Source organism: Podarcis melisellensis (genome assembly GCF_964234715.1).
Source record: "Podarcis melisellensis genome assembly, chromosome: 6".
Classification (NCBI taxonomy): Eukaryota; Metazoa; Chordata; class Lepidosauria; order Squamata; family Lacertidae; genus Podarcis; species Podarcis melisellensis.
Genome location: NC_138538.1, coordinates 94,379,806 through 94,400,704, shown reverse-complemented (window position 1 = coordinate 94,400,704; position 20,899 = coordinate 94,379,806). Strand labels below are relative to the sequence as shown.

General features: G+C 44.8%; 1 protein-coding gene across 1 annotated transcript; it reads right to left on the bottom strand.

The window, feature by feature from the left end:
- Positions 1 to 1,297: 1,297 nt before the first annotated feature.
- LOC309372195 (quinone oxidoreductase-like protein 2) lies at positions 1,298 to 18,996 on the bottom strand (the record flags this gene model as incomplete). The annotated part of the gene is made up of 5 exons (XM_081915492.1): positions 1,298 to 1,523; positions 3,063 to 3,172; positions 8,493 to 8,551; positions 11,475 to 11,571; positions 18,805 to 18,996. 5 exons carry the CDS (start codon positions 18,994 to 18,996, stop codon positions 1,394 to 1,396), a joined length of 588 nt encoding a protein of 195 aa, XP_081771618.1. The 3' UTR covers positions 1,298 to 1,393.
- Between the last annotated feature and the right edge of the window lie 1,903 nt (positions 18,997 to 20,899).

Sequence of the window (20,899 nt, the reverse complement as noted above, 5' to 3'; positions counted from 1 at the left end):
TACAACACCAGTAGACCTGGTGCCTTCTCCACCCTGCAGTACGGGTAGGCAAGAGGGTCCCCTGGCTTCTCATTCGCCAGCCTTGAGATGGATACGAAACAGGGCAGCAGAGGCAGCAGCAGCAGTGGAGATAAAGGGCTTTGCCGGAAAGTCACTTTGGCAGATGGTTGAGCCTTTGTCTTCTACCCCTCCTTTCTTCTTAGTCTAGCACAGGCATAGGCAAACTCAGCCCTCCAGATGTTTGGGGACTACAACTCCCATCATCCCTGACCACTGGTCCTGTTAGCTAGGGGTGATGGGAGTTGTAGTCCCAAAACATCTGGAGGGCCAAATTTGCCTATGCCTGGTCTAGCAGCAGCAAAAATAGGTGCTGAGCATGCCACTAGAGACAGCTCTACTTCAGTGTTTCCCAACCTTGGGCCTCCAGCTGTTTTTGAACTACAATTCCCATCATCCCTGACCACTGGTCTTGCTAGCTGGGGATGATGGGAGTTGTAGTCCAAAAACAGCTGGAGGCCCAAGGTTGGGAAACACTGCTCCCTTCTGTACTGTTCTTCCTCCAAAGAACTCAGAGTGGTTCCTAAGCAGGCAGTCTCCCTTGCAGGCAACTTGGATGGCCAGAAATGTCTCATTCTCTAGGCTTGAATACTCTAGGAGTGTAGTCTGGGGCTTGTGCACATGCCAGCACTGCTGCTGCTGCTCCAATATTTTTTGAAGATGGCAAGAAAGCTGGGCGAAAAGCAGGCAAGGATATAAATACAACACTGTTGGGTTCTGTAATGGGAATTGGGGTTGCTCGTGCGTAAGTTGCCTCTACTCTTGGCAAAGTTGCCTGGTTAAACCTTTCCCTGGCTGCACAGCCCTTACTCCGCGACTGTGTCAGTCACTGGCAGAATCCGTCAGTGGGCGTTTCCTGAACTTCTTCCAGCATAAAAGTTCTTTGACGCCAAGTCTCCGCCTAGCCTCCCTGCGCGGAAGTCTTCTGCGCAGGGTGGGCGTGGCCAGCGGAGGACCCGTGCTCTCCCCGCTGGTCTCTGTGGAAGAGTCCTGGAGACATCTCTCCAAAGCCCTCCCCTGCTCCCCTTTCTTCCTGGTGTCACACTGATTTCCTTCCCCAGTGGATGAGTTCCCTCTCTCCCTGCTGGGCCCTTCTCCGGCATCGCTGGGGAGCCTTACCTACACTCCTGGCTCCGATGGCAGTTCCCTGACAGGTTCTGACAGGTAGAAGCTATACGGATACCATGCATTCAGTGGATGGGCCTGCACAGTGTTCCTATCCCCTCCCAGAATCCAAAACTGCCTTAGTGGCTTAAGTGAATCATTTGGGTTTCATGGTGGCAGTCTCCTTCCTCTTCAGCAGGATGGAGCCAAGGGTGGTTTCTTCAAGACAGGCTTAACTAACGGGGATGACCACCTTTCCTGTAGACGTACGCTGCGTCACGTGTGCAAAGGCTTCATTTACCTGAAAAGAATTCAAACACAAAGGCACGATAAGTTTTGCAAAGATGCCAGTGTACACATATCTCTGCAGCAACGCTCAAGCATTGTGCACAACAAATGAAGAAAGCAGGCCATATTTACAAACATGCACTCAAAGTGCTAGAACATCAGGCCCCTTTGAGGCTGCTAAACAGATTTTTAGGGCAGCCAAGTATAATCCTTAATCGTTGCCAGTTCAGTTAAGTTGTGGGTGAACATATCAGACGACACAGCGATTCTTCAAACAGCTCTTGTTTATTCAGAGGCCAGAACAGAACTGAACTGAAGGGTTCAGTCAGCCTGCTTATATAGAGCTCCAGTATAACATTACTGTAGCAACTTTCAAAAACTATCCAATCACTGAACGTCACTTTTGATCCTTCATTTGCATAACTATGTACAGTATCCCCCTGCTGGCCCAGGGTGAGAACTTCAGTACATAACGAGTTCCTTTTGGCTTTATGCAAAAGGGCCACCCAGATTTAAACAGGCTAGACAAGCCAAAGGCTACCACATTGTTCCTGGGACATCTGTCACTGAAATGGCCTTGCCTTGCTTCTGTCTGTTTAAGATGGTTTTGTGGTTTTATTTTGCTCTGTCATGCATTTGGCTATGTCATCTTTTATTATTAAGAGCAGTATATAAATTAATAAATATATGAAATATATACTAACCAGATGGCACAGCACTTGGACTTCTTCAGATATTGGCCACGAAGAAGCCAGAATTATACAAGGTCAGAAACAAACCCCCTCAGATAGCACTTCCCCAACTTGGTGCCCTCCAGACGTTTTGGACTACATTGTGCTGGTTCCCACACAGGTATTCCAAAATATAATTGGCCAATTTGGGGAGGGGGGATCTTTGGAGATGGATCTTTAGAGCTCAAATCCAGGTAAACCCTCCATAGAATGACCTTGTAGGTCATCCTATGGCATGTGGGAAAGCTTTTCACGTGAAGAGGATGCAGGCCCCAGGCCACCTGTGAAATGTCTCCTTGAAGATGTCCCCACCAACAGTGTCAATGACCACATCGGCCCCAGGTGGCGACAGTGAGCTATGCAAAATCCAATGTATTTTTCAGAAGGTTTTTTAAAAAAGCATTTTCGCAGCATTTTTTAATATGTGTGTAGATTCCATCTTAGATGCGGCTACTGGATTCTTCCTTCTCATTTCTTGCTGCCTCTTTCTCCTGCTTGCCTGCCCCACTTGTATACAATAGTCTATCTCCCTGATTGATTTCTTATTTAGCCAGCATTTTGCTAACTTTATTGTTCCCATAGTAACACAGTACCGACTCCCTGCCTGAAAAAGCAGCCGTTTTATATTATAGCCACCAACAAAATCAAAACATTTCTACATTATTTATATCATTTTTGTGTAACATCTATATCGGCAAAAGATCCGAAATATAGAACAACAACCCTGAACTTTACTCAAAATGCTGCGCTGATCTGGTTAATCCCATCACCATACACCAAAGAATGTTTCAAGGCAGCCAGGAACTGCAACAGGAAACTGAATTTTGTTGGCCAGTCATAATAAGGTTTAATCGTGCTGATCTGTGTGCCTCCTCCACTCACCCTGACTGCGTCTTTGCTCTCGGTTCAAGGGCCAGAACGGCTGTGCCATAGGAGACGGGCAAAGGGGCAGCATCTTCATAAGCCACTCCAGGTGGGATCATCCAGAGGAGCTCCACAAAAGAGACAAATACCAAACTTCCAAAAAAAGGTCTTTTTTTCCAAAGGCCTTTCCCACCCCTCTGGCTTTTTGTTTTAAATGTTTATCTTGCTCAGACGGTCATTTACCCTCGCTAGATTCAACATGCTGCCATCTGCCATATTGCAGGGCAGATTTGAGGGTAAACCGTACGTGGAACGAGTCTGCTCCAGCGGCTTGATGGAGGTAGAAACTGTCTCTCATGCCTTGTTACGCTGCCGTTTCTACGGGAATATACACTCGGTATTTATTACCCCTGCTATACAAAAATCTCCGAATGAATCCAAACTTCAATGTCTAAAATCCCTGGTAGAGGACAAGGATCCTGAGATCACATTAGGTAAAGGGACCCCCAGTCGTGACCGACTCTGGGGTTGCGGAGCTCATCTCGCTTTATTGGCCGAGGGAGCCGGCGTACAGCTTCCGGGTCATGTGGCCAGCATGACTAAGCCGCTTCTGGCGAACCAGAGCAGCACACGGAAACACTGTTTACCTTCCCGCTGGAGCGGTACCTATTTATCTACTAGCACTTTGACGTGCTTTCAAACTGCTAGGTTGGCAGGAGCAGGGACCGAGCAACAGGAGCTCATCCCATCGTGGGGATTCGAACCACCGACCTTCTGATCGGCAAGTCCTAGACTCTGTGGTTTAACCCACAGCGCCACCCGCATCCAAGATCACATTAAGGGCAGCCAAATTCTGTGTGATTGCCATAAAACTTAGGGAACAAGCTGTGCTATCATAATGATTAAGGTTTTAAATGATAATTTTAGGTTATATGTTAGTGACTAAGCTTTAATTTATATATTTTTAAACTGTTGCTAAATCTGTATTGTCCCTGTTCTACCTAATTGCAAATTCAAATGTATCCCTTTCGTGTTTTATGACTTCCTTGATATTGTATGTGGGCTGGAACTAGTCTGTGACCAAACTAATAAAATTCATTCATTCGTTTATTTTGCTCTAGGTTAGGATTTTCTAAATAGATAAGCACAAGTCCAAGGTTGCTGTCTACGGTTTGTCACCCTGGTCTTCAGCAACGAAGAGGTCCAGGGTGTTACAGCCTCACCCTTGTTCATAAGGCACTGTAGCAGAGGTCACAGAGTACCAAATTTTTCCGTCTTCAAAATACCCCTATGTATAATACCCCTATTTGGGGGGATTCGGGTTTAAGAAAATGGCCTCAGCACTATCTGTGTATAAGATGCCCCCTAACTTTTGACATAATTTATTAGGGGGGGAACCTAGTCTTAAACATGGGAAAATATGGTAATTTCACTGCAGTTGAAGCAGTCCTGGCTGTCTTCCAATACATGCGCATGAGAGGAACACACACAGCAAATGGGCCCAAGTAGTAACAGATATGGCCAAACACATAAAGATGTTGCCACTTTTTTCATTAGAAGATTGGCCAGAAGATTAACTAACCGCACTTGCTAGATTCAGGATACAACACAGCTCAGTGCTGTCCAAAATGTCATGATGAAAATTCCCAAAAATGCCAACCCAAAGTTTCACAGGCAACCCCCTCTTAACACATAGCCTCAGCCAATATTTTGATGGATTATACGTCTACACGCTGCAACGCTAAAGAATGATACTTTGGGGGCTTGTTTTCAATTACCTTTTGATCTGCAATGTACTGTATATTTCGCTCTATAGGACGTACTTTTTCCCCTCCAAAAATTAAGGGGAAATGTGTGTGCGTCCTGTGGAGCGAATGCAGGCTCCTTGGCTTCAGCGATAGCAACGCGAAGCCTCTGAAGCGCAGAGGGAGCGCTCCCAGTCCCACCAGGAGATGCTGGGGACTGAACCTGATGCCTTCTGCATGCTAAGCAGTTGTTCTACCATGAGCTATGGCCCTAGCTCATAATATTGCTGTCAGGATAAGATGGAGAAGGTGGAGGCTGAAGTGTGTATGCTCTGTGGAGGAAAGGTGGGATAGAAGTATAAGAAGGAATAAAGTAAACTAGCCTATAAGTGAATAAACTACAGTATATTTTTAACTTACTCTCCTAATAATTTGTATATAAATTATAAAAGTGGTATATAAATTTTGTTAAATAAAAAAAGAGGAAATGTTCAGACTTTCAAACAGTATGTTATGCCTGAGCCTTCATTGCTGAAACTCCCAATAGCATTTTCATGCTCACAAACACCTGATGAAGGAACCATTGTGACATAACCCATTCAAGCAGAGTGAAGGGGCAACAGGCTGTCAACAGTGGCAGTAGTTGGGGGCTCCCATCTACTCAAAAGCCACAGAAAGTCTTCTCATGCTGCCTGAGGAATTAATCCCTTACTGTATTTAACATTCATAATTACTGGTTCGATTTAACAGGACTGGAGCTAACATTTGCTTGGATTTGGCACCATTGATAGGGAACTGCCTGCTGCGTCCTCCGCTTTGAAGTCACCCTGGTCTTTGGGCCTCCAGCACCTTCTTCAGCATGTCCAACCCATCTAAGAGGCGTATGATACTGGTGTTCCACTGGGTTAGGAAGAAGCCCCTGACAGAGAAGCCGTGCTCTACCATCTCGGCCAGACCTTCTGCCTCTGCACCGGCTTGCAACACTCCTCACATTTCACCCTACTTCACAAGGAGCAAGACACAACCCGCTCCGCTCAGGAGGTCCAGCAGGCGCAAGGTGCTGCGATTGCCGAATCTCACCAACCCCAAGTTCTTAAGATCTGTCATTGGCAGCGTTGGCCGGAAGAGAGCCTGCAGGTGTGGCAAGCCAAAGAAGACTCCAGCGGGAACAGGAAAAGGGGTGAGGGCTAGGCTAGAGGCAAGAAGGCTCCAAAGCTATTTGCGGGGTGGGATTGCTTTGCAAGATGCCTTCTCACAATCTCTACCCTTGAACCACGTAAGGACATAAGAAGTGCCTGCTGGATGAGGCCACATTGGCCTGTCTAGTCCAGCATCCTGTTCTCACAGTGGCCAACCAGAGGCCTGTGGAAACAAGAGCTTTCTGTATTCCCTTCCTGCATCTTCCAGCAACTACTGTTCACAAACGTTACTGCCACTGACTGTGGAGGTAGAGCATAGCCATTGCACCTAGTGGCCATTGATAGCCTTTCCTGCATAAAACCATCCAAGTTGGTGGCCGTCACAGCTTTCTGTGGGATTGAGCTTCCAGAGGGGTAGCTGAGCATGCCTGCTGCAGGAAAAACAGTCATTAAAAGCACATTTCTCCCAAAGAATCCTGGGAATTGCAGTTTGTAAAGGGTGCTACAAATTGTAGCTATGCGGTAGAAGGGTAATCTACAGTTCCTAGGATTCTTACAGGGGAGAAGCGATAATGCTTTTAATGTATGGTGTGTACACAGCCTCAAATTAGCTCCATCAGCTCTGTAATACTAGAGCAAAGATTGTAATGCATATTGTTGTTGTACTTTTATAAATATTATAAAACCCATTCCTGCAAGCCATGTAGTCTGGAATAAACTCAGTCACCCCTCCCATCATTAATTGTTTCTAGTAGGTGGGGAGGGGTGTTGGATTTGCTTCCCTGCCTTGAAGAAAGGCGCAGGTCAGATGTGTGCCCAGACCTGGCCACGCTTTGCAAGAGAGGTGTGTTGGTTCAAGGTGGCCACGCTGCCTGCAACTTGCACTCCTTCCTGACATGTCTTCTCCAAACCCCTTCTTCCAGAGGCTGTGTTGAAGTTTTCCATCACGTGGAACACAAACTCGCGGAACTATCTCGAGGCTCAGGCAGTGGTGGAAACCCTCCTCAAGCATGAGACGCCAGAGAGCCTCTTGCAATGTGAAGGGATCAAAGCAGCTGTGGAGTCTCTCCTACCATACACGGCACTTCCAGAGGCTGGGCCAGTTACTGCAGGCCTCCATGTTCCTCGATTTCATGTGACAAAACATGAAGTTGCCTGACGTCGCCAAGTGGGACGAAGAGATGGACACGTGATGAGCTTTATTTATTTATTATTCATTTTGTCGAGTACAAATTAGAAAAAATACAAATATACAAAAAAGAGGAAAAAATACATGTAACCGATAGAAAATTAGAAAACATTTTACCTCTTCTCATATTTACAATTATTTGCACCTCTACAAAACAATATTCACAATAAAGAAAAGAAATGAAAGGTAAAATAAAAAAGAAAAGAACATGAAGAAGATAAAGAAAAGGAAGAAATAAGATCAAGAATGAGAATTTTAAAAGTAGATAAGTATTCACTATACACAGCCATTTCCCATCTATATTTATGGAAGGGGCTCTGTTTCTCCTGCTGCTTCGCTGAAGGAGAGAGGGGGAGAATTTTTTTTCTTGCACTCCCCCTCTAAAACATGGTGTGTCCTATGGTCGGGTGCGTCCTATAGAGCGAAAAATACGGTGCTCCTCTGCCAGAGCTTTGGTATTGGCCACACCAATTACACGACCCCCCTAGTCCAAAAGCCATCAATGGAAAGCTATCAACACACGAGATAAAGCGATGCCCTACCATTTCTCCCCGCAAAACAGTAAAACATCCAGACATGTTGAAAGCAGCGCTCTTGACCTGACAGCAACGGCTTTGCAATCATTTTGCCAATCCCCCTGGCTCTAATCCAAATGGCAAACTGGGATATGGGCAGTGGCGTAGCGTGGGTTGACAGCACCCTGGGCAAGGCAAGTAATTTGCACCCCCTAACCCGTGGATTTGCGCCCCCTATCCCTAACCCCCAGATGTTGCGCCCGGTGCAGCCGGCCCCCCCTGCACCCCCACGCTACGCCACTGGATATGGGAGCTAACAGGATCTGTGCAAGCAGCACCAGTGGCGTAGCATGGGTTGTCAGCACCCAGGGCAAGGCAAGTAATTTGTGCCCCCTAACCCATGGATTTGCGTACCCTAACCCTAACCCTCAGATGTTGAACCTGGTGCGGCCGGCCCCCCCTGCACCCCCCACGCTACACCACTGAGCAGCACCACCCAGGGCAGCAACTAGGCCCCTGAACTATTTGATACCTTTGCCTTGCACGACTCCATGTCTCTGCTTCTGGCCTTCTTCAGTGCGACAGAGCGAAGTCCGCCCCAACTGAAACTGTTGCACAAATATTATTTATTTAATATAAGGCTAATATTGCTTAATGTAATGAAACTCGTTAAGCTGGTTTCCTAAAAACAGTTTGAAAGAACAGCATTCAATAAACTTTCCTTTGGGGAAAAAATAGATTAAAAATGTGATTCAGTCTGGTGAATTGATTTCCATTCCAAACATGGGACAAATAAGGAAATATTGGTCATTTTTGCCAGAATTCTCTTGACACCTCCAGCCCCAATGAATTCCTCTCGCCTCCTTTAGGCTGTTGACAGCCTCACCAGTCTCCATCACATCCCCAGAAAACTCCATTCCTAAAAAAAGAACATCAGGAATAGTGTTACTGCATATATTATCTGTTGCTTCTGCACCTACTGCGAGCTTCATTCAATGGACCGAACATACAGAATACAGATGCTAACAATGAATAACAACGGTGATATAATCCTTCTTTCCTGACTGCATTTTCCTGCCTGCCAGTACTGCAAATTATAGCACACACAGGACACGCTTGGGCATATCACAAAAGACACAACTTTAATAGAAATCAATGCTGAGGGATGACCAGAAGGTGTCACTACAAGCACAATAAAGAGAACATTGAACAAAGTTTTTCAAAAATGGATGGAAAAGTTGAATTATTATTATTATCATCCCCACTCCTCCCAGAGCAGAGCTTGGCGGGGGCTGAAGCACAAGGAAACAAGTCAAGTAATGTGCAGCAGGGAAAAACATCCTTCCATCCTTCTCTGCTGTATAACAACATAAAAATGTGATACATAGCCACGGCTTGCCTTCACTGGTAATAGTTGTTTTTTCTGCCCTAAGAGCAAGGGGCAGAAAATTCCCGGTTCAAATGAAACGGTGAAATCAGCTATGATTAAATGGGCTCAAGACGTTGGACATAACATTATGATGGCTGACTGGGAGCAGTTATGGACCACAGGTATTAAGTTTACGGCATGTAATGCCTTAAGAGAGAATATAATGAAAATGATATACAGGTGGTACATAACACCAGTCAAGCTTGCAAAAATCTATCATTTACCCGATAACAAATGTTGGAAATGTAAAGAGACTGAAGGTACATTCTTTCACCTTTGGTGGACGTGCCCAAGGATTAAGACTTTCTGGGAGATGATCTACAATGAAATTAAAAAGGTATTTAAATATACCTTCTTGAAGAAACCAGAGGCCTTTCTCCTGGGCATGGTTGGCCAATTGGTGTCAAAGAAGGATAGAACCTTTTTTATGTATGCAACAACAGCAGCAAGAATACTCATCGCGAAGTATTGGAAGACACAAGATTTACCCACCCGAGAAGAATGGCAGATGAAAGTGATGGACTATATGGAGCTGGCGGAGATGACTTGCAGAATCCGAGACCAAGGTGAAGAGTTAGTGGAAGAAAATTGGAAGTTTATCTACAGAAACATTGTAAAATTCAGGTATGTTAGAAGGATATTGGAATGAAGTAATGTGGTATTAGCAGAAATGATATAAAAGATTAGGTAAAAATTGTTTTTTTTAATTGTTGAAAGAGCAGAATGTGATATTATAACATAATAAGATAAATTATTAGGATAAAAACCAAGTTGGAAAGGATTTGCTGGAATATTTAAGTGAACTAGAATACAAAAAAGGGAGGTGTGAGGAGGTCAGGGAAATAAGTTAATGAAAGATAAGACATGGAAAGAGAGAAATGTTTTTAACTGTCTTTATTTTTCTGTACTTTGTATCCTTTTTTTCTTTTTCCTTTTTTCCTTTTCTTTTTTCATTTTTGTAACTTTTTTGAAACATATATATATATATAGAAAGAAAATTCCCGGTTCAAGTCTCACCTCAGCCATTGACCTCACAAGATGGCCACAGGCAAGCCACCATTCTCTCAGCACCTCCCCCCCCCCCCCCGCAATTTGGAGGGCGAAAATGGTGTGTTACTTTATAGAGCTTTCCTAAGGGTTGTTGAGATAAGGCATGCAGCTGTTGCAGCCCCTCTCTGGAAGAAAAATGGTGTCCCGTAGAGGTCAGGGGCTATATATTTGGTTTCTCCCTCCATTTTCATTCCCTCCAATATTGTCACCTAATGTCAAGATGCTGTCAGTGGCTCTCGGCTGGTTTCCCAGGAAAGTATAAAGACAAGGAAAAGTTTCTTAGCATCCTTTTTTATTTCAGTCTTTACAGAGAGAGGCTATAGCACCCAGCCTCTTGGATAATGGTGTTGTCCCGAGTGAATTTCCACCCCTGTCTCTCCCACTTCCTCATTCATCATTCTCATCATCTCTCCTACAGGTGCTGTTATGTGCCCTCTGTCTTTGAGCTCTTTGCTCTCCTACTTTTAAGGCTCACCAGGTTCTGGGAGATGGAGAGTCTGGAAGACTTTCTAATGACAAATTGTCAGCCAGTTGTTGTTCTGGCTCTCCTGTGATTTCCTAACTTTGCCCCTCATCTGCCTGCCTCTGAACTGCAACCTCCCTCAATAATAAGGGTGATAATAATAATAATAATAATAATAATAATAATTATTATTATTATTATTATTATTATTATTATTATTTATTTATACCCCGCCCATCCGGCTGGGTTTCCCCAGCCACTCTGGGTGGCTTCCAACAGAACATTACAATACAATAACATATTAAACATTAAAAGCTTCCCTAAACAGGGCTGCCTTCAGATGTCTTCTAAAAGTCTGGTAGTTGTTCTTCTCTTTGACACCTGGTGCGAGGGTGTTCCATAGGGCGGGTGCCACTACCAAGAAGGCCCTCTGCCTGGTTCCCTGTAACTTGGCTTCTTGCAGTGAGGGAACTGCCAGAAGGCCCTCGGCACTGGATCTCAGTGTCTGGGCAGAATGATGGATGTGGAGACGCTCCCCCCCCCCCGAAAAATGGAACTCCCCTCCCCAAAAAAGCCTGACCTTAACTCCCCCATGACCCAAAAAAAGCTCCACAACTTTGAGCTGAACCCCCCCCCAAAAAAAAACAGGGGTAGATCACTGCCAGATTTTAATTCTGAAAGTAGATCTCAGGCTCTTGGTAGTTGGCCATCCGTAATAATAATAATAATAATAATTTATTTATACCCCGCCCACTCTAGGTGGCTTCCAACGCAATATTAAAATACAGTAATACATCGAACATTAAAAGCTTCCCTAAACAGGGCTTGTGCTGTTTGGGCGGGGGGGGGGGGAGAAGTGGACTATAACAAAGTGAGCTGGACTGAAAAGGACCTGCTCACCTGGAGTGAATGGAAGGGAAGGCTTTTCTTGGCAAAGACCCTGGCAAGCCAGTATGTCAGCAAAATTCACTCCATAGCAACGGACACAAATTCTGACCTGCAAGAAGAATCACAGTTCTTTAAACAAGTCAGCCTTAGACACAGAAGCCGTATGGGATCTGATGTTAAACACACATAGAATCATAGAGTTGGAAGAGACCACAAGGGCCATCGAGTCCAACCCCCTGCCAAGCAGGAAACACCATCAGAGCACTCCTGACATATGGTTGTCAAGCCTCTGCTTAAAGACCTCCAAAGAAGGAGACTCCACATTAACTCCTTGGCAGCAAATTCCACTGTCGAACAGCTCTTACTGTCAGGAAGTTCTTCCTAATGTTTAGGTGGAATCTTCTTTCTTGTAGTTTGGATCCATTGCTCCGTGTCCGCTTCTCTGGAGCAGCAGAAAACAACCTTTCTCCCTCCTCTATGTGACATCCTTTTATATATTTGAACATGGCTATCATATCACCCCTTAACCTCCTCTTCTCCAGGCTAAACATGCCCAGCTCCCTTAGCCGTTCCTCATAAGGCATCGTTTCCAGGCCTTTGACCATTTTGGTTGCCCTCCTCTGGACACGTTCCAGTTTGTCAGTGTCCTTCTTGAACTGTGGTGCCCAGAACTGGACACAGTACTCCAGGTGAGGTCTGACCAGAGCAGAATACAGTGGCACTATTACTTCCCTTGATCTAGATGCTATACTCCTATTGATGCAGCCCAGAATTGCATTGGCTTTTTTAGCTGCCGCGTCACACTCTTGGCTCATGTCAAGTTTGTGGTCCACCAAGACTCCTAGATCCTTTTCACATGTACTGCTCTCAAGCCAGGGGTCACCCATCTTGTATTTGTGCCTCTCGTTTTTTTTGCCCAAGTGCAATTGACTCTTGTGGGTGCCTGGCTCAGACTTTAAAATAGCAGCTAAAGGGGGCCTGATCTGGTTTGAGGCCGCAGTGCAAAGGGAGAGGCATTAGCCTTTTCCCCCTTGCCATTTTCTTGAGAAACATCTCCTTAACCCAAGCTAGCATTTTCTGCAATGGAAGAAGTAGAGAGATGGAAGGCAGCAACCCTGCAACTGGTCCTGCCCCCTTTTTTATTTGTGTTTTTATTCATTAAATTTTTATATTAACCTTCATCTCAGGGCAGTTCACAACGTAAAAATGCAATATAAAAAAACACCAAAATACATCATTAAAATAAGAACAACAAACCAATAATTCCCCACCCCACCACACAACACATTTAAAAGAGCATTGGATGTCAATAAGCCAAAGACATAAAAGTGTGTAATGAAAGGACCAGGTAAGCTTCCCTGGGGAGAGCACTCCACAAAGGAGGAGCCACTGCAGAAAAGGCCCCGTTCTCGTGTTGCCACCCTCTGGACCTCTCGTGGAGGAGGCACATGAAGAAGGGCCTTAGATGATTATCTCAGGGTTCGGGTAAGTTCTTTTCTTAAACGAGGATGCACTGGTTGCAATCCTGAGGCTAGCTGGGCTGCCTAAAATATTCTTGTACACTTTCCCAATCACCGGTGATCACAGATGAGTTAGAATCATTTACCGTATTTTTTGCACCATAACACTCACTTTTTTCCTCCTAGAAAGTAAGGGGAAATGTCTGTGCGTGTTATGGAGCAAATGCCTACAGATGGCGGGGGGATCTGCTGCAGTCGTGAGCAGAGGATCCATGGTTCCCCTTCCTTCCCTCCTCCGTGGTTACAAAGCATGGATCCACATGGATCCTCAGGATTTTTGCATTGGGCTACTCCAAACTCACTGTCAGATCACATGTCTGTGGCCACAGCATGAACCACAAAAATCATATATCCACTATTTCGTTTAGAATATTTTTTTTCTTGTTTTCCTCCTCTAAAAACTACGTGCGTGTTATGGTCTGGTGCGTGTTATAGAGCGAAAAATACGGTATTTACTTAGGAAATAATTACAGAGCTCTGCAAGCAGTGTAGTAATAACTTTGTAAATTAACGAAACCAGCTAAAATCCATAACCAGTGGAATAGACATAAAAATATAATCATTATAAACAAAGGTAACATTTAAAAAACTATTAAAACCTGGGTAGACTGGGGGGAAATAGCATTTTTAGCAGGCATCAAAAGCAACATAGCAAGGGCACCTGCAATGTCAATAGGCAGGGAGTTTTACAGCAGAAGTGCTGACACTTTACAGGTACAACTCCTCAGCAACGGACATTATGTGGCAATTGTAAAAGTGCAAGTTAGGCAGATTGGAGCAATCAAATCAGCATGTTCGGGGCATGGCAATCCCTTAAACGAAACCTGTCCCAAGCTGTTAAGGGCTTTATATACCCATATTAAAGGTAAAGGAACCCCTGACCATTAGGTCCAGTCGTGACCGACTCTGGGGTTGTGGTGCTCATCTCGCTTTTTGGCCGAGGGAGCCGGCGTCCAGCTTCTGGGTCATGTGGCCAGCATGACTAAGCCACTTCTGGCGAACCAGAGCAGCGCACGGAAACGCCGTTTATCTTCCCACCAGAGTGGTACCTATTTACCTACTTGCACTTTGACGTGCTTTTGAACTGCTAGGTTGGCAGGAGCAGGGACCGAGCAACGGGAGCTCACCCCGTCATGGGGATTCGAACCGCCGACCTTCTGATCAGCAAGTCCTAGGCTCTGTGGTTTAACCCACAGCGCCACCCGCATCCCTTTCATACATAATGCCCATATTAGAACCTTTAATTTCACCCAGTAACAAATCAGCGGTCAGTGCAGATCTTTGAGCAGTTTTGCCAAGAGGCCTGGCCGGCAAACATTTCTAACCCAAAAATGAGGTGGTTCTTTAAATCTTTTTGGGTTACTTGTGTACCACAAATGATTCATAGAAGTTGCTGGTCTCATAAAAAGGAGTATTGTTGGCTAGTACCTTTTGTCATCTTACTTGCAAGACTGGCTCATATCCCACTGACTTCTTTTAAGCAATACAGTGGTACCTTGGTTTATGAACTTAATCCATTCCGGAAGTCCGTTCTTAAACCAAAGCTTTCTTAAACCAAGGCGTGCTTTCCCATAGCAGCGGAGGACTCAATTTACAAATAGAACACACTCAACAGGAAGCGAAACATGTTCTGCTTCCAAGACAAAGTTCACAAACCAAAACACCTACTTCTGGGTTTGAGGCGTTCTTAATCCAAGTTGTTCATAAACTAAGCTGCTCTTAAACCAAAGTACCACTGTATAACATATTCAGGACTGGAGTTTCTGCAGCTGAAGAAACGCTGACTAAGGTCTGTCCAAACATTCCGGCAAGCCCTAAAAAAAGATTTCACAGCTCCCATAGGGAGCATGTTGGACTGCTTGAAGTTATCATTGTTCCATTCTGGCTAAATACGTAAGCGAATAAAGCGCTAAAATTGGGTGAGCAGCAATCACAAGACTGGGACAGCAACGTCATACCGCATCCCCAGTGCAAACAAACGGCATTTGTGTTCAAGAAATAAGTACAGATCTTTGCCACCACTGTTGCAAAGGCAGATACTCACTCTCATGCAGTCTGTTCTTCCTGTGGGTGCTGACTAAGAAATAAGTCACTTCAAGTTCAATAGAGCTTACTCGTGTGCATGGGACTGCAGCCTCGGTGACCTTTTATTATTTATTTGTTTGTTTGTTTGTTTGTTTGTTTGTTTATTACCCTCCTCTGCTCTCATACCAGCTTAATCAGCCGGCTTTAGCAGGAGATAGCACTCATCTCCATGCTGTGAAAAAACACTGAACGATTCCTATGAATCAAGTACAGTATCAATGGGAGCCACAAGAAAGGGCAGTCTTTCTTTGTTTCTGGTTAGCTGACAGTCCTACTTCATAGTTGCATTGGTCCAAAATTCCTATCTGACTAGTGCACTCTCTTAGGATGCTATTAGGATGTTTCTTATACTCGGTGTGTAACCAAAACTTCCTCTCCTGTGTTTCTTCTACTGACTTCATTATTTCATGCCCTATCCTAAGCTGCAGGAAGTTGCCCCTGGAGGTACATAATGACCTAGAAAGTGTGTGTTTTTGTGGGAGAAAGGGAAAGATTGAATTAAAATTCCTGTAGAAAATGTTGCTTTAAAATCTGGTAGTTTGTGGTTGTTGTTGCTGTTGTTTATTCATTTCTCCATCTGCTCCCTCACTGGCCTGGTTTGCGGTGAAGTGGAGTACAGCTTGCCATCACGACTCCTTAACCAAGACCTGTAACTATAAGTGTTAAGTTGTGGGTGAACATATCAGACGACACAGGCATTCTTCAAACAGCTCTTGTTTATTCACAGGCCAGGACAGAACTGAACTGAAGGGTTCAGTCAGCCTGCTTATATAGAGCTCCAGTATAACGTTACTGTAACAACTTTCTAAAACTATCCAATCACTGAACGTCACTTTCGATCCCTTATTTGCATAAGTATCTACAGTATCTCCCTGCTGGCCCAGGGTGAGAACTTCAGTACAAAACAATAAGGAAAACCTTGGCTGCACATTGTGGCCATGGAGGAGAGACCCTAACTATGATCCCAGGCTTGGAGAATACGCTAGACCAAACCAAAAAAGCCAGGGTTGGGGCAGCAATGCAGCTCCAATCTCCTCCTCAGGAACCAGCACGTTCATGAATTTGCACTGCCATAGTTTGGCTTACCCTGGTTTGAGGACACAACCAGTCCTTCAGACATGCACAAACATACTATTTAATATTCACTTGTGTCATGCTAGATTGATTTTCAGCCAGGCATTAGCGAAATGTTATCTTTCCACAGGGCTAATATTACAGCACTAACTCACAACCCTGGTGCTGTTTCAGCTGTTCAAGGTTCAAAGCACTATTAGGGATGAGGGACTGCCCTTTGGACAGTTTGTAATCAGAGTTTCACAGGTAGAGAACTCACAACCACAGGGTGAAGGTACTCCTGTTATTGCAGGAGTGAGGAAACCATGGCAATGACTATCTTTTCCATGATATGAAAAGCCCTGGACCACACAAGAGGGGCCTTCATTGCAGCATCTCCCCAAACCAGTGCTAACCCTTAGGAAACTGTGCCAATACTTTTATGGGTCGTCACTGGTGCATCCAGGGTTTCCCACAGCACTGCAGAAGGACTGAATGTTGCTGCAGTAGCTCAGGTGCTGACAAGGCTAGATGAGGATCACAGCAGCTCAGGAAAATTTCTACAGCTGCAATACTTATAAAACTTTATTCATCTTAGCAAGGTTTAGAAGCCCACACTATACTGGGAAACACCAACGCCTCTTCCCAACAAGTTTTTTTTTTCTTTCCATTTTACAAAGGGATGAACAGAGACTTGCATAATTCTACACAGTGTGATCCCTGAAAGTAGATCTGGACCCATATCCCACAGGCCTATACTGACCACTGGAATCAAAACATGTATCAGACCCTCACAATTCACCCCCCTCAAACCTCTAAGGTCTGTGAGTTGCCAGCTGAAAGTCCAGCACTTTCCCCAAATACCCAGGGATATGCATGCTTTAGAAAGCCATGCAGAATAATCTCATAGGGTGTTGGCAGTGAAAATTCTCTCTCTGCAGCAAGAGCCCAATTTGCAGTCCAGTTTTTAAAACCATGTAAAACAATCTGGATTTTTAGCTCACACAAAGCCCAACGAATGGTAAACTTAGAGCATATAACCAACATACACACTTGTTTATTTTGAACTGCAAGAAAAACCACTGTCTGATCTTTTCAGCAGCAAGATGCTTTTCCATTTTGTGGGATGCAAAGTAGTATTCAGTGGTGCTTCTCAGGGTTTTGGTTTATCCTTGTCAAGGGTGATGATCTGAGTTTGGTAGATTTGCACCACATGCTTCCTGGGGGGGTCAGTGTGGGTGCAGTGGTCAGTCTCTGGGAGATTTGAAGTAAATCAGCAAATATTTCAGACTCTGACCTAGCAATACCAACAAAACAATATCCCTCCCAGTTCTGCTGCTGAAACGAAGAAGGGGAGGTACCAGAGTGGATTTTCATAGGGAAGAACCATTAGCTTCAGTCAGTTCTAGTACTCAGAGCTAGGTAAAGGTACCCCTGACCATTAGGTCCAGTCGCTGACAACTCTGGGGTTGCGGCGCTCATCTCGCTTTATTGGCCGAGGGAGCTGGCGTACAGCTTCCGGGTCATGTGGCCAGCATGACTAAGCCGCTGCTAGAGAACCAGAGCAGCGCACAGAAACGCTGTTTACCTTCCCACCGGAGTGGTACCGATTTATCTACTTGCACTTTGACATGCTTTCAAACTGCTAGGTGGGCAGGAGAGTACTCAGCGCTAAATAATACTGACTCCAGGAGCTTCTTGTCCTTTGCATCAGGCTCGACTTGGTGGATGTCAAGGTTGTAGTAAGAAAACAAACGAAGTGGATCTCAGAAGCCTGAAGTCTGCCCACCCCTGACGTATACAATCGATTGTGCCCCTTCTGACCTGTGCACCTGCAGGGACACCTGAGCTTGTGATCTCGCGACAGAGCAAGCCCTGCACACAATATACCTAACCCAATAATGTCCACAGGGATTCCGGATCTGGGATTAGACCAGGGTATGTTATTTATTTAATTAGAGACTCCTCTGAAATAAAAGGGTTTCGTTCTTCTCTTTGTACCTTCAAGAGACAGTTCACACTACTATTTACACATAATAAATCAACGAATGACTACTCAACTGGGGTGGGAACTAATAATGTCAAAGCAACTAGGCAGCAAATCTTTCCATGCCCAAGAAGAAAAGACTCTTCCACAGCCAGCTCCCTTGTTCAGGCTATCCCTGCACCACACGATGGGTGGGCTAGTATCTATTTGTGTGGGCTAGCAAATTCTTTGGCCTGTTTTCAAGGCTGCTGTAAAAGCATTTCCTATGACGCAAATGCACTCTCATCTATTGTAGGATTGCCACCCCTAGGGAGGCCAGCTGGGAAACTTACACAACTCTATCACATTTTTTCGCCCAGAGAACTTGCCCAAGGCAGTCAGTGATGGTGGGATAACAAATCTGTTTCTCGTTTCGACATCTGATAAGAGGCTTGAGGAAAGCTGAAAATGAACAGAACCCGAGACTGGGAAGCAGAGTTGCCTGAGAAAGCAGAGAATGGCTTTGAACAGAGATCAATATCCTGTTTAAATAGGGCCGACGCCTTTTGCCCCGTAAGCGGAGGTTCCAGATAATAACCCTAAATCTACACAAGCTGGAACACCCTTTGATATCTCAGAGCCCTCTTCACCTGAACAACCTGCCAAAGTACCTGTAAGAAAAATCCTCTAAATGCCTCAAGCCTTTCCGCTCCTTTACCTCATGTGGTTGCGGTGAAGAAGACAGGATGTCCCTGACAACCTTTTTCAGCTCAGCGCAAAGCGCTGCTTGGTAGGTCCTGTGGGGCTGCCGGGGGACAAGGCTGCTCAGACAGGATCCAGTCGTTCTCAGCCAAAAGCTTTCCTCCTGCAACACGAGAATGGGTACCAAGGTCACAATGTCATCCCGCATGCCACCATGCTCACTCCGCATCCACAATTTTAAATATAAACACCATTAAGGTATCCAACGTTTGTTGGCACATAAACATTCCCAATTTCAAGTTTGGCAAATGTCAACAGCTTAACACAGATGCAACGGCCACTACAGTGGTACCTCTGGTTAAGAACTTAATTCGTTCCGGAGGTCCGTTCTTAACCTGAAACTGTTCTTAACCTGAAGCACCGCTCTAGCTAATGGGGCCTCCTGCTGCCGCCATGCCGCCACTGCATGATTTCTGTTCTCATCCTGAAGCAAAGTTCTTAACCTGAAGGACTATTTCTGGGTTAGTGGAGTCTGTAATCTGAAGCGTATGTAACCTGAAGCGTATGTAATCCGAGGTACCACTGTATCTCTAAAGTGTGGTAAGGGGAGTTCCTTCCACAATCCCTACAGAATCCTCCTCGTTCCTTTCCCTGGTTGGGGTTAACTATGGAACGATGTCGCACATGAATTGGTACTAGCCAGAGTTAGCTTGAACCAGGGTTTGCAAACCAGTTTCTAACCCTGATTTAAAAGACACCCATAGCAGTGAAGACACTGCACAGTTAAAACTCATCTTGGAAAGGGTAGGGTGCTTCTGCACAGCTAGGCAAGGACATGTTGTTGTTGTTGTTGTTGCTGCTGTTGTTGTTATATGTCACCTTTCCCCCTAGGAGCTCAGGGCAGCAAAGACAGTTCTCATTCTCCCCACAGCCCAAGGTCACCCAGTGGGCTCCATGGCAAGGCGGGGGTTTGAACCCGGCTCTCGCATATCGCATATCCTAGTCCAGCACTTTAACCCCTACACCGCAATGACTTTCGGCGCTTGCATAGCACAGCGTGTCCCGCATAGCATGGTCCAGTGACGTGCCTATATCAGGCTTCAATCATAAGTTCCAGAAACAACTCAAAAACTTCCAGAATTTTGCATCACAAAAAGATACCTGATTATTTGGGAGCAGAACATTACTAAGGCACTATCCAAATGTTGTGTTTTAATTGTTGTAATCCACCTAGGGGACCTTAGTATGAAGGGTTGAAATGTATAAAACCTTAGTATGAAGATTTGAAATGTATAAAACGGAGCCAATTCTTCCATCAGTTTGAGATAAAGCATCCTCTTGATAAGAATTGTTTTCTGTGAACCGCTCTGAGACCTCTGGGTATAAGGTGGTATATAAATAATAAAATAACATATTGTTAAGTGCAGCCGACCTAGACAGACACGGCATTTCCAAACCATGTTTCTTGTGTGTCCTGGCTCAGACTCAGCCAGGACTCAAAATGGGAGCCCTTATACCCAGAGGTCTCAGAGCGGTTCACAGAAAAACATTCTTATCAAGAGGATTCTTTATCTCAAACTGATAGAAGAATTGGCTCCGTTTTATACATTTCAATCACTTTGCAATCAATTTAACATTTCAAAACTCTGCTTCCTTCCCCCCTTTCTGCAGTTCCTTAAATTCATTTTTTATATTTTCTACATATCCCAAATTAATTTAATTTACTCATTTATTCATCTACTTCAAATATACGCTCTTATAAAACTACAGGCTATTACAATAGCCCTGACAATGTTCTTATCTTTTTACCGTTTGTTTGAAAATATTCAAGAAACCATTTCGATTCTTTTATAAAAAGTTTGTTATCTTGATTTCTTATTTTTTCCGGTAAGTTTCGTCATTTCTGCATATTCCATAAGTTTTTGTATCCGTTCTTTCATTTGCTGGGGCTTCTTCTTCTTTCCATTTTTGGGCAAAAATGGACAGACTTCATAGGACCACTTCAGAAGGAGAAGTATTAGTTCACTGGGGACAACCAACATTCAGGTGCTACCTAGAGAGAAGGAAGGGCAGGTTTAGACTTTGGCCTGCAATTGATTCTGCTTCTGCGT